Below are 14,133 nucleotides of genomic sequence, written 5' to 3'. Positions count from 1 at the left end.
GCTAGCAGGTGGGATGGAAGAAGGGACCACTCAGAGTTTGGAAAATATCTATGGTGCTTTGGGAATCCTCTGAATGTTTGGTAGAAGTCTTTTTTGTGCCTACTAAATGTTGGATATAATGCATGCTAGGCATATCTCGATAGGTTACATCAACAACACTCGACAAATTGCTTCGGCATATGCCGTTATCTGTTGACATGTGCGCAACATGGTTTAGTTGTTGACAACAAGCCCGCCAAGAGTTCCACGAAATGCCTTAGTGAATAAACATTTTTTTTTTTTTGCCAACTTCGCATTCTGTTTCCATCTAAAAAACTTGTATTTAACACTGAGACCCCCAAGATTTAAATCCTAGATCCGCCACTGCATGCATGTAAAATAAGTGTGGATTTATTATGATGAGTAATGCTAGGTAGACGAATTGTTTAGATCAAATATGCAAACTAAATAATGTGTCATCAATAAGAAATAAGTACATTAATCAATACTTAAGTAATAATTCAATTATCAATAATCATGACACATGATTTACAAAATTTAATTTAAAAATTTGTTCTACTTATCATCACCCTTTGATGATTGGGAAATAAAGATGGCTTCAATACTACGATCAGCCACTTAATACTAAGTGATATTCCTTCTCATTTGTAAGTGAAATGTTTTAGCTTAGATTCTCGTCAAATGCAAAATTAAATTATTATTGGTAATTCATTGTGAGACTTAGTCTACTTCTTCTATCTTTTAGTGTAGATACTATCGTTTGGAAAAATAAAATAAAAAAAATACTACGATCAATCTTTTTGAAAAAATCATATTGCCGTCATGGCATCTGACACACATTCTTTTTTGGTCAATGACACACACACATCGCAAGTTGCACTAGCAATTAATGCTTTTCTAAGTTTGCCTCACTGTTAGGCAAAAACATGGCGTTTTTAATTATTCTTGACCGCCTCACGCCTTCTTACTGACTAGTCTCTTTGACGCGTGTGCGGAAGGCTCTTTTATAATTACAACGTTCTACGCACGATTTATACAATTTAAATGTATTTATGTACGAGGATTTGAAAAGTGAATTAAATATTAAAATAATGAATGTAACTTTATCATATATATATATATATATTTTTTTTTTGAGAAGAAACGATAACACTTTATATAAATAAAAACAAGAATTACAAAATAGAGGATAAGAAATCCACCATGCAGCAAAGCTAGCTAAGACCTCTCAAACAGATCTGATTACAAATAACATAACATCAACCATAATCATTTTACGACTGCTAACATATCCCACACTATATGAGAGAGAATAATCCTTGAACTCATTCGAAACTGATGCCCAGTATCTTACTCTACCCCATAGTTCTGCTACCCTCACTCCATTATAATCTTCAAAAACTCTTCTGTTATCCTCCAACCAAATGTTCCAAAAAAACTGCCAACACCAAACAGATCCACATAGCTTTAAGTTTCCTCCCCTTTCCTAAAGCCTCAAAATTTGTGCTTAGCAGCTCAAAACAACCCTTTGGAATGACCCAACTAACTCTAACTTCCTGAACTAATTTCCACCACAACTGTAATGAGTAAGAACAATGGAGAAAAATATGATTAACACTATCCTCCTCATATTTACACAAACTGCACCAATGAGGAGAAATACAAATAAAAGGCCTTCGCCTTTGAACTTGATCATGAGTGTTGACCTTCCTTGTAGCCACGAACCACACAAGAACTTTGACCTTCTGAGGAGCTTTTGATTTCCAAATCTGAGAAAAAGGTGGAAAATGTTGCACAATTCCATTGTTGCTCAAGAAAGAGCTATAAGATTTGCAAGTAAACAATCCTGATAATTCTAGTTTCCACCTTCTATTATCCGCTCTTGATTGAATCAAACAAACATTTTCTAGCTTCTGTAATAACCTAGCCGCCTCTTCTATCTCCAACTCATTCAAATTTCTCCTGAAATCAAAATTCTAGGTCAAAGAATGAAGAAAACAATCCACAAAACTTAAAATGCTCTAGTTGTGCATTCTCAATAACAAGAATAATCTAGGATATTACTTTTTCAATGGTCCACCTTCCAACCAATCGTCCTCCCAAAACCTCACCCTCTCCCCATTGGCCACCTTAAACTTGCAACATTCTAGGAACGATTGAAGACCAGATGAAATATCTTTCCAAGGGCTACGACTTGAAACATGCAGCGAAGGATTTGCATCCCACCCATTATCCTGCAACTCGTACTTGCTTCTTATTACCTTGTGCTAGAGAGAATTTGATTCCTTTGGGAATCTTCACAACCACTTAGCCAATAACGCTTCATTCCATTTCCTCAAATTCCCCACACCTAAACCCCCATCCTCCTTACTTTTTATAACTACCTCTCATTTCACCAAATGGTTTTCCTTTCCTTCATCTACCCCTTTCCTAAAGAAACCATTTCAGTAGTTTTTCCAGCCGTCCAGTCACCCCGCAAGGAATTTTGAACAAAGACATGTAATAAATTGGCAAACTTCCGAAAACAGATTGAATCAAAGTTAATCTACCACCTCTAGATAAGAAATCATTCTTACAACTTTGAAGTCTTTTTTCCATCTTTTCTACAACTGGATCCCAAAACGTAAGTGCTCTTGGCCTTCCCCCAAAAGGGAGACACAAATATGTTATTGGCCAACTACCCACCTCACAACCCCAAGAATCTACCATCCTTTTAATTTTCTCACAATCCCAGTTTATTCCAGCCAAAGAGCACTTTGCTTTGTTAATTTTCAAACTTGAAACAGTACAAAATAAATTGGGCAACTCTAATAAGTTTTTCCAAACTCCCTCAGCCCCCGCCAAGAAAAAAATGGTGTCATTAGCAAATTGAAGATGCAAAATCTCCACCTTTTCTTGCCCAATGCACAAACCTTTGATCATATTATTCTCTTGTGCCTTCTCCAGCAATCTACTCAAGACATCAACTAATAAGGTGAAAAGAAAAGGTGACAGTGGATTACCTTGTCTCAAACCTCTTGAAGCTTTAAATTTTCCTCTAGGCCTCCCATTGATCAAAACTGAGAAATTTGCGGAACTTAGACAACCTTGCACCCTTCTCCTCCATCTATTGCCAAAGCCTTTTCTTTGTAAGACTTCATCCAAAAATCTCCACTCCACATGATCATAAGCCTTTTCAAAATCAATCTTGAACATCAATCCCTCCTTTTTCTTTTGCCTCACCTCTTCTACAACCTCATTTGCAAGGACCACATCCAAAATTTGTCTACCTTTAACAAAAGCTCCTTGATTTAGAGAGATTGTGCTACCCATAACGTCCTCTAGTCTTGATGCAAGGACTTTCGCCACAATCTCATATAAACTAGTAGCTAGGCTTATAGGCCTGTAGTCCGTCACGTTCAAAGAATCTGACTTTTTCAGAATAAGACAAATGAATGTTTCATTTGTCACCGCATTTATTATCCCTTTCTCAAAGAACTCCTCCATCACCTTCAAAATATCTACTTTCAAGATATCCCAGCAATTTTGAAACATTAGCAAAGAGAACCCATCTGGACCTGGCGACTTATCCCTTCCACAATCAAAAACTGCTATTTGAACTTCGAATTCCTCAAAATGCCTCTCAAGCCAAGCTGCCTTATACTCACTTATTGAGCACCAATTAATGCCTTCCAAACCCCAACACACCTCTTCATTGCTGCTAAACAGGGACTTGAAAAAATTGACTATTTGTTTGTCTATCTTTTCTGTATCCTCTACCACTCCACCATCTTCCACTTCGAATCTTTCTATATAATTTCTCTTCCTTCACCCATTTGCTATTTTATGAAAAAATTTAGTGTTACCATCCCCATCTTTAGCCCACTTCACTTCACTTCTTTGCCTCCACTTCACTTCGTCCTTGAAAGCCAAACTCTCCACAAGGAAAAGTAACTCTTCCCTCTTTCTTTTTGAAGCATCATCTAACCATTCCATCCCTTCTTTTATATCTAATTCCTCTAAACTAGCCTCGGCTTCCTTAATATCTTTCTCAACATCACCAAAAATCTCCTTACTCCATCTTTGCAACTTCCTTTTAAGAGCTTTTAACTTACTCAAAATTTTATAACCCTCCCAACCCTCAACCTACTTAGATTGCCACTATTGTTTGAATTTGTTCCTTAAGTCTGGGTGTTGTAGCCACATGTTTTCGAACCTGAAAGGATTTGGCCCCCGTTTCACCTTGTTAGTATCCAGCTCGATTGGACAATGATCTGAAATTACCCTTGCCAAAGTATTTTGTCTTACATTTGGAAAGATCTCTTCCCATCCAACAGAGAACAAGAATATGTCTAACCTCCGACACACTGCTTCTTCTCTAAAATTTGACCAAGTAAATTGAGCATTGAGCAAATCTAGATCTTTGAGTTCTGTATCTTGAATAAACTCGTTAAAGGTCCTCATGCTTGTAGTCGTCCTTCCCCCACTTGATTTCTCATTTACATATCTCACCACATTAAAATCTCCTCCTACAAACCATCTTGGTCCACAAAGCCCATAAAGACTTGCCATTTCTTCCCAAAACTCCCTTCTTTCTCCCCTGATAGCCACCAATCCAACCCATTCAATGCTTTAATTTTTATGGAGATTGAGAATACTCCAACCAAAGGTTCAATAACTAAGATTTGTTTTGTGTTCCGTATCACTACTATACCCCCAGACCTTCCTTGTGTAGGGGCGGAAACCCACTCTCTCTAGTGATGCTTTCTTGGTTTCTTGTAAAATTACGATGTCGGGCTTTAAGGAACGAAACTGCTCTTTCGAAGATACCCTTTTTCTGCCTACTTCCCAGACCTCTAACGTTCCAACTACTTATCTTCATTAAGTTTGACAATGCCCCTTTGAACTTTTTTATCTCCCTTCTTTCCACTCACATACTCGCTAAAATTGACTTTCCCAATATTCTTTCCATGAAATAAAGACCTTTTGTGTGGAACCAAAGAAACTTTCATATTTGACTTGAAATTGATAGTTCGACTATTTGCCTCACATTTGACCAATACGAATCCCAACCTTTTCCTCATGCTATACTTTAACAAATTCTTGTTCTTTTCAGTATCCTTGAATTCAACTTGTTCTGTAGCGCCTGAAACTCCTCTATAATACGACTCAGAAGAGATTCTCAACCACACCGTCAAAGCGTTCAATAACAACAAAGATTTCTTTTTCATCTTGTGAAGAATCACCAAGCTCCTCTTCTGAGTCTGACGATTGCGACATGTTTTCTTCTTCAACAAACTCGAACGAACACAAAGAGTCAAAACCAAAATCCTCTGTCAATCTGGACTTGTCCACAAAACTGTTGTTCGAGGTTATCTCCTTCAACTCTCACCACACTAAAAAAAAAAAAAAAAAAAAAAACTGAACCCTTCCGACCTCTCTCTTTGTTCAGATAATTCCCCCTCAATCAACTCGCCTGATGGGCATATTGTATCGTCATCATCATCAATCTCCTTTTCTTCTTCCTGTTCACAAGCACCATCTAAGAGTGTGAGATTGGGAGATTTAAATTCCTTTTCTCCTTATCATATATTTAATGGAAGCAAAATATCTTTCTACACAACATGGTTAGTGCAAAACTCAATTTCACATAAAACTGTTTTCTCGTCAGTTCAAATAGGAGTCCAACGCTTTCTGTGGTCTTTAAAGAGAGTCTTGGTAAAAACACTCTAGTTCCAACAAATTGGTCAAATAAGATTTCAGCATCAAATAGATTATTATAAGCTCCTTGGTAAGCTAGTCTTGTACCTATTATTTTGTATTGCAATAAGGATTATACTAAACAATGTTTTCACAAAATTTAATGATAAAAAGACCAGAACAGAAGTTTAACATGAGAGTCTACCTCTAAAATGATAATCCTACCACTCCCCTACATACTTGATGTCTTTTAAGTCCACCTGCCCGATGAAAAAAAAAAACACAAAATCAGTGACACAATTTGAACAAAAAGAGAGTTCTCAATCATGGAAAAATTCAATTTCATGTGAAAAACCTATGTTCTAATTTCAGGGCTTGACAATGGAATATAAAAACAGCAAAGCATTCGTTGAGGATATATATATATATATAACGTATTTGGTTCTTTATATCTAAAAGAAAAACATTGGCTTTATTGTATGGACTGAAGTATGCATACGTGTCGGAAATTTACAATCTATAGAGGCTCAATCTGAGACTCGAAAGACATTTAAAGGAAAAGTAATACGAAAAATAAGTAGTGATTTTACCTATACTCCATGTGCGGACTGTAATTTCCAATCACAATTCAAAATTCAAGAGGCCTATAAATCAAACATACGTGAAGAGTCACAAGTCTGGAATCTTTTCCTTTCTTCCTGTTAACTGGTTTTCTAACTTTGATTTTCTAACTTTTCTTTACTTTAGTTTAAATCTATTTTCTGAATATTAATATAATATTCATACCCAAGAGTTATTGTAGCGGTGGAATCGAGATTCTGGTGTTAATATGCTTATCCATTTTCAAGGGTTTAAGTATTAGTTATTATCTTATGTTAATATGTATTTTACTTCTTGTATTTTGCTTTTTTTTTTTAGTTGTTGTCCATTTAAGTTATGTTATTTAGTATTTTAATTAATAAAGGGATGATATATTAGTCAACTAATACTTTTTTATCATATAATGGACACTTATTTATATGATATATAATAAATTAATTTAAATCCGCCTAGTTCACCTAGGCCCCCGCCTGCGCCTAGCCGCCTACGCACTAGGCACCAACCCGTCACCCGACTAGCACCGAGCGTCTTTTAGAACCATGCATATAAGTAATTTAACGGAATACCATCAGGTCATGCATATATACAACGTACCCAATTAGGTAAGTAGCACATCAAAACTCTGCATAAAATTAAAGGAATAGAAAAACAAAAATTTGACACATACCATTTTTTTGGTCTTAACCAACCTCATTCGGGAATCTTCATTAAACCCTAAACATCAATAGAAATTGAGGATCATAAAGAATTAGACAAAATCACATATTTCAAATCAAAGATCAAAGCCGCCGAAATACCAAACTATCCATTAAAATGGCTGAAAACTAAAAAATTAGATGTGTTAAGAAAAAACCTTATCGTAGGTCGAGCACCGGCTTCGAGGAATAAGAATCGAGACTCTAGTCTCCTTTCATTCATCAAGATCTTCGTCACCATTGATACTCGACATTGGTTCTACTCAATTGTAGACTTCAGCAAAGGACTAAAGTAACTGGACATTCACTCCATCCAAAGATAAAATAAAACATCAACATCACACTACGAAATTTGAAGTTGAATTAAATCTCTAGATTGATCGACAATTGTAGCTAAATTTTTTACAAAAACCCAATTTTGAATACAAAATTCTAAAATTTGAAACAATCCACAAAAAGGTGTACTATAACATTGATCAACCTAAATAGAACTACCTTAGCAAAGCAGACAATTGTATTCCCTCTAGGAATATTCTTGTTTTGTTACTTTACAAAGCTGATTTGTTTCAAAAGATTGAAAGCAAGTGGTTTTCATTTTTGAAATCCCACAACATGAGTAGATTAAAGAGACAGTTTCTCCAATTGTATTGAATACCACTAAACCATGTCATGACATCATCTAGCTGGCAAGAAAAAGACATTTATTTAAACAATCAGAATCAAAAGAATTATAAATGTAAGTTATGTGATCTAATGGTTGAAAACTATGTAAATCGCCTAGATATCAAGAAATAAAAAGTATATGGAAACTGAGAACTTACTTGAGCAGATAATGTTTTTAAGAGCAGTAAAAGTTTTGTGGGATTGAGTTGGTTGCGAAGAGGTATTTCCTTGCTGGACAAAGCTATTTCCTTGCATGTTAAAATTATTAGGCTAACTTAGATTTACAATATTTGAGAATTGCATTTATACATAAATAATTACACATAGATAAAAATAAAAAGAATAAAGGAAGATAGAAAACAGGGAACTGCATGTATAGTATGCTTTTAGTGTCAAATATGACAGTAATGTTGTTAGAAGGCAAGCCAATTTCTTATCACTTTGTAATACCTGGTGAGCAGGAACTTGCAGGTGAGCTTGAGGTTAAGGTAGTTTTGAAATAAAGAAGGCTAAGAAAGATAACAACACCTGAATAACTGCAGGGAAACTGAAATCCCATTACTTTCATCGCAAGGGTTTTTAGGGTGAATCTTATAGAAATGATGTTTTGAATTTCATTTTGTGAACCCGACTAAAGGAAAATTGTAATAAAGTATGCTCTTGAAAATTCTTTCTATTTCAAAATAACATCAATATAGAGAAACAAAAAACCAAAATGAAATAACAATTAGGCAAAAACAAAAAGAATGAAAACAAAAAAGTGTTCTTTCTTTAGCTATATTGTGGAGAGGCATTAAAAATTACAAAAAGAACGAAGCAGCACAATAAAATATAACATATAAAGTATTTAACACTATTAAACATGAAATACCACAATTTAGGGAACTAATAAGGCTTAGAAAAATTGATCCATATGCTTTGTATATATTTTGGTCATTATAAATCCACTGTAAAACAAAATTGTGTACTAAGCTAATTATAATTGTTGTGGTACACAGAGTTCGGTGTAGATCAGTTTGATAAATGACTAAAATTCACATAAAATTTGATATCCATTTAAAGAGTTCACGTTTGCAGAAGCAGAGCCTCAAAAATAACTAACCTCATCGACAACCCTTCCATTTGAAAGATCAAAGGCTGCATCATTCAGGTTCAGACATGCCCAAAACACAATTTCAAAAACTCTGCCATCTCAAAAGTCACATTATCTATCAAATTCAACAACTGGGTAATCCACACAGAATGAAAAAACTCTACTCACATCGAGACGGAGATCTTTCTGAAGCAACAGAGAGTAGTCGTGTGGAAGATCAAAGCTGTTCTGTACAGAAAATAAATAAAAAATGATAAAAATATCATTCAGCTTCACACATGCCAAAAAACAATAATTTTACTTAAAATACAATTGTTTTGGGAAAGCAATTGCCTGAATGGGCTAGACTGTAAACTAAAGTACCGTAAGTAAATAAAAATGACAATTAGCCAATTTTATAGGCACCCAAATGAGGGGGAAAGAAGAAAGAGAAAAACATTAAGATACAGGGGCAATGGGGATTGCAGATGATAAGCATTAATCAATGGAAAATGGCGATTGATAAGTAAATTAGCAAATGAGAATATCTGCACATTGAATGTAACAAAATTTCAATTACATGAAATCAATTGTTGGAATTAAGAATATCTGGACATTGAATGTAAAGAAATTGCAATTAACAGGAACACACCTGCATAGCCTTCGCTTGCATCTTGACATGTAGCTGCAAAATTCGAACACCAACGTTTCCTTTTTTCTGAAAGAAAAAAAAACTGAAATCAGACAGCATCCGAGCACACAGACAAAACCCCCCAAAAATTACAAAATAAAAGCAACTGGGGAAATGCTAATAGATTCATTTTCCAACCCTTATATCTATTTCCCCACAAAACCAAAAACGAAAGGTTAGTTTTCTCCTCTCCGAAGCAAAAGGAAAGAAAGAAAGGAAGAGCAAAATAAAAGAAAAGGTCGCCAAGCATGATAAGTACAACTACTGCTAAAACCATTTGTCGGATCATAAATTTGATAATGCTCAATTGTTGCATTCTACCACACTTCTTGAAAGGACCACAGAATGCGACAACTCAGCATTATCAAAATTAACAGATCAGCAGGCAATAAGCATACAATCTATGTGCCAAGTATATAAGAACAACAACAATTCAGCCAAAGAAGCAGACATCATATAGCATTTGAAATCTTTAAAGAGCTTGGAAGTACTTCTAACCTTTTTTTTTTTTTTTTTTTTTTGGGTTCAATTTTAACATCTTTAACTTAGAGCTTTGCTTCATGCAAACGTAAACGAACCAATTAGCGAATAAATTAATTGCATATTTCATCATCACCCAGATACACATTATCAAGAAGTATAAAAAATTGCATGAATTTAAGCGTCAAACGAAAATTACATCAAAACCAAAATTTAAACAAAAGGAGTATCTGCAATTTATTCCACCCTAAATTTCATAAACTTCATATCCTACAATGTGATCCACCTCTCTAAAATTTCCTTAACCCTAAATTTTTACCAGAAAATTTGAAACACACAAATCTGAATTTCTCAATCAAAGATTACAAAGAAAAAAGAGAAAACAAAACAAAAATCTAAAAACACATATCAAAAAACAATGACAGTACCTCTGAAACTCTAGAATTATAGTTCGCCTTGACAGAAATCGTCGAAGAGAAATCAGGGTCCAAATTTCTGTCACTTTGCAAATCCAAATTTACATTCTTCAACAGCCAGAACACAATAAACCGAAACTGAAATAGAAAAACTCACTAAAAAAAAAAAAAAAAAATCTTCTATAAATATAATAAAAAATTAAAGCAAAAGAAAATATCTCAAATCTGGGAGATTCATCAGCAAGACAGAGCACGAAAGGTAAAAGAAAGAAGATGTTGTCAAAAACATTTGAGTGACAGAGCACGAAGCGAAAAGCAAGAGAGGAAAAAAATTTGAGAAACAGAAAAGTGAAGACGAAAGAGATAGCCCAGTGATCGAAACCAATTTTATGAATTTGGACAAAACGCTCAAACGTCATAGCGGCAGCACCGCCTGAAGTATCGCTGCTGGTCGAAGCAGCAGCAGAAGAAGAAGAGGAGGAGGAAAAAGATGGATGTTCATAATCGAAGAGTTCGAAGGGATTTAGGCGGTTTGGTATGGCTGATTCTGAAAAAAAAACTGTTATCAAAAAAAAGTTGGGAGTTGTTTTTGTGTTTGATAAACATTTAGCTTCAACTTTTTTTCACAGTTTTGGGTGAAAAAAAGTCAAAAACAAGAAGCTGCAAAACCCAGTTTTGAAAAACTGGCTTTTTTTCACATTTATTTTACATAAAAATTTACCAAACATTATAATACTACTTTTTTTTTATCAAAAGAACTTTTACAAAAAAGTTTACCAAACACTCTGTTGCTTTATTTCACAGCTGATTATTCTCACAACACAACAGAAGCAGCTTTTTTTTTCAAATTACAGCAATACCAAATCAGCCCTTATGTTTTGATTCTTCGGCTTTCATATGCAGTTTGCTTGTGTGTGGGCCTGCAAAAGAATGTGTGTGGGCCTCCAAACGAATGTTTTTCGGCCGAGGGGTATTTTCGTCCAATTATTGGATGACCCCAAACCGAACCTCCGGCTTTATGTATAAAAGATAAACAAGAAACCCTACCAATTTCTCCACCGTGGTTGCTGGCAATGGAATTCCAACAGTTTTTCCTAGTGGCAGTAAGCACTCTAGGGGTCATCTCTCTCTGCAAATCCTTCATCAATTTTCTCAGATGGGTCTGGCTCATGCTCCTCAGACCCCCAAAGAATCTCAAGGAGTACGGCTCGTGGGCTCTCATCACTGGCCCCACTGACGGAATCGGAAAAGCCCTAGCATTCGAAATGGCTTCCAAGGGTCTTAACCTAGTTTTGGTTGGTCGAAACCCTTCGAAGCTCGAAGCAACCTCCAACGAAATACACGAAAAGTACGGTGAAAAAATTCACACCAAGAATATTGCCATTGATTTGGCACAGTTTACTGGGCAGGAAATTGCTGATGCGATAGAGGAAGGAATAAAAGGGCTTGACGTGGGCATTTTGGTAAATAACGCTGGGGTGGCTTACCCTTATGCAAGGTTTTTTCATGAGGTTGATCTGGAGCTGATGGAGAGCATTGTGAAGGTGAACATGGAGGCCGCCACGTGGATCACTAGGGCAGTGCTTCCGGTTATGCTGAGGAAGAAGAAAGGAGCAATTGTTAACATTGGTTCTGCCTCCTCGGAGACCCTCCCTTCTTACCCTCTATACACTGTTTATGCTGCTTCCAAAGCGTGAGTACAATTAGTTGTCAACTAAAGGTAGATTAATTAGTACGAGTAAATTAGTAACAGCACGTCACGATGGGTGGGAGTCACGTTGAAAAACTACTCCCTCTCGGGAATTCTCAATAAATCTTAGCATATTGTCAAATTTGTAACATGTGACATAAATCCTTGTGAGGTTTGGCATTGGCAGGTACATATCAATGTTCTCAAAATGCATTAGTTTGGAGTACAAGCAGCAAGGAATTGACATTCAGTGCCAGGTTCTCATTTTTCCCATTTTTATGTTTTCTTTTTATCCAGTTCAATGAGAAAAATACTACCTACTTGGGGCAATCTGTTTTTATTTATGTATATTTAAACAAAATTTGGGGAAAAAAATTGTCTATCACCATATGTGATTGTGGTGTTATTGAAGTCCTTCATATATAATCCAACTGCATACGATTCAATGCAGATTCCTAGTTTGGTGGCAACAAAGATGACAAAGATGAAGCCGACTTCCTTCTTCATTGCATCACCAGAGATGTATAGCAAAGCAAGCATGAGATGCATTGGTTATGAGCATCTGTGCACACCCTACTTGAGCCATTCTGTGCAGTGGTTCGTAACAAATGCACTGCCTGATGTGTTGTTGAATGCGATCATGTTTAAGTATTTCATTGGGATGCGAAAGAGAGGTCAATTGAAGGAGTCGCGAAACAAAGCAATTTAGCAACATAAAATGGAAGGGAAACTTCGGTAGGCTGCCCCTCCTACACCGGCTGAGTGAGACCAAAATAAATAGCTTCCCAGCACAAATGTTTCTCTAAAAAGTGTGAGCTGCGTTAAGGATGGCGTGATCACGGTGCACCTACACAAGTGAGAGCTACGTTAGGATGGCATGATCTCTGGAAACTAAGAGGAAAAGTCTATTGTTAGTTGCATTTGATGCCTTATGGAGTTAATCTTTAACACCTTTCCACCACTGTAGTAAAGGGTCACTTGCAATTGGAGTAAGGTGGTTGAATTTAAAACAAATAAGTCTTCTCTCATCAAAAATTTTGATGGTTTTTGGTTGTGTTTTGTGGTGTGTCACATCCCTATCAGTAACACTCTATTTGCAGACAGTGGCAAAAAATTGTGCCGTTGGGTTTACCACTTGACTTTAATCTGTCCCTTTTGCTTCTCAAGCAGGGTAAAGATTGGGCCATTCTATACCCACATTTAATATAATTTTATTACCAATATAATGAATGAAATCCATGGAGATATAAGCAAAAGATTGAGATTCAACAAGTTGTATTCAAATTGCAAGAGGTTATGTAACTCGAGTAATTCAGAGTATCTATTTCTGCACTCGAAATTTTATGTTCAATTTCACTTCCCTAACATTACTTGTATGAAAAATAAAAAATAAAATAAACTTGTTGGACAAATTGTGATTGCATGTTAGTAGATGATAATTAAATAATGCCTAAGTTTTTAGTTTACCCTCTAGAACTGTCCCCGAACTGCTATAGCTGCAACATTGGAAGAAAGCTCTATGGGTTGGTGTACAATCAAAATTTTAACAAATAAGGTCCATCCTACGATTCAATCAAGAAAGCACTGTCACATCCCGCCCCAAGCCCCCACTACATCTCAGGTCTGACTCCACCGTAGCACGATATTATTCGCTTTGGGCCTCAACCACGCCCTCATGGTTTTGTTTCTAGGAACTCACATGAGAACTTCCGAGTGGGTCACCCATCCTATAAATGCTCTCATCCCGAACTCGCTTAACTTCGAAGTTCCGATGAACTCCAAAGCCAGTGAACTCCCAAAATGTCTTGTGTTATATGGAGGTGGGCATGTACATATAAGGCATATCACCCCCCCCCCCTCTCCGTTAATCGATGTAGGATGTTACAAGCACCCTCTAAGACTACATTTTTAAAAAAGATAAATCACATTTTGGTAAATCACATTCAAAGTTTACCTTTAAATGTCATTTAATACTATGATTTAATGATATATTTCTTCACTTTTAAGAGAGATGTTTTAGGTCCGATTTTCGTCAAAATCGAATCAAATTAATTATATGCATGGCCGAACATATGATGTAATTCTTAGATACTATCGCCTGTAACAAGGTCGGCCTTGGCTTGAAGTCAAACCACCACCAAACTTTT

The 14,133-nt window shown here is 35.9% G+C and overlaps 1 protein-coding gene across 1 annotated transcript; it reads left to right on the top strand.

The window, feature by feature from the left end:
• The first annotated feature begins 11,319 nt into the window (after window positions 1–11,319).
• On the top strand, window positions 11,320–13,131 carry LOC137732076 (very-long-chain 3-oxoacyl-CoA reductase 1). The gene is made up of 3 exons (XM_068471372.2): window positions 11,320–11,989; window positions 12,174–12,243; window positions 12,438–13,131. Exons 1-3 carry the CDS (start codon window positions 11,370–11,372, stop codon window positions 12,693–12,695), a joined length of 948 nt encoding a protein of 315 aa, XP_068327473.1. The 5' UTR covers window positions 11,320–11,369; the 3' UTR covers window positions 12,696–13,131.
• Window positions 13,132–14,133: the final 1,002 nt, after the last annotated feature.

The sequence above is a fragment of the Pyrus communis genome, chromosome 16, assembly GCF_041283825.1.
Source record: "Pyrus communis isolate YQ-2024b chromosome 16, ASM4128382v1, whole genome shotgun sequence".
NCBI classification, from domain to species: Eukaryota; Viridiplantae; Streptophyta; class Magnoliopsida; order Rosales; family Rosaceae; genus Pyrus; species Pyrus communis.
The sequence above is the reverse complement of the archived record's forward strand: the minus strand, read 5'-3'. Positions and strand labels throughout refer to the sequence as shown.

Excerpts from the sequence above, each read along its gene's own strand:
- LOC137732076 (XM_068471372.2), top strand. The coding sequence starts at position 11,370 with ATGGAATTCCAACAGTTTTTCCTAGTGGCAGTAAGCACTCTAGGGGTC. Across the intron at positions 11,990-12,173 it reads GTTTATGCTGCTTCCAAAGC|GTACATATCAATGTTCTCAA; the intron begins GTGAGTACAATT and ends TGGCATTGGCAG. Across the intron at positions 12,244-12,437 it reads GAATTGACATTCAGTGCCAG|ATTCCTAGTTTGGTGGCAAC; the intron begins GTTCTCATTTTT and ends GATTCAATGCAG.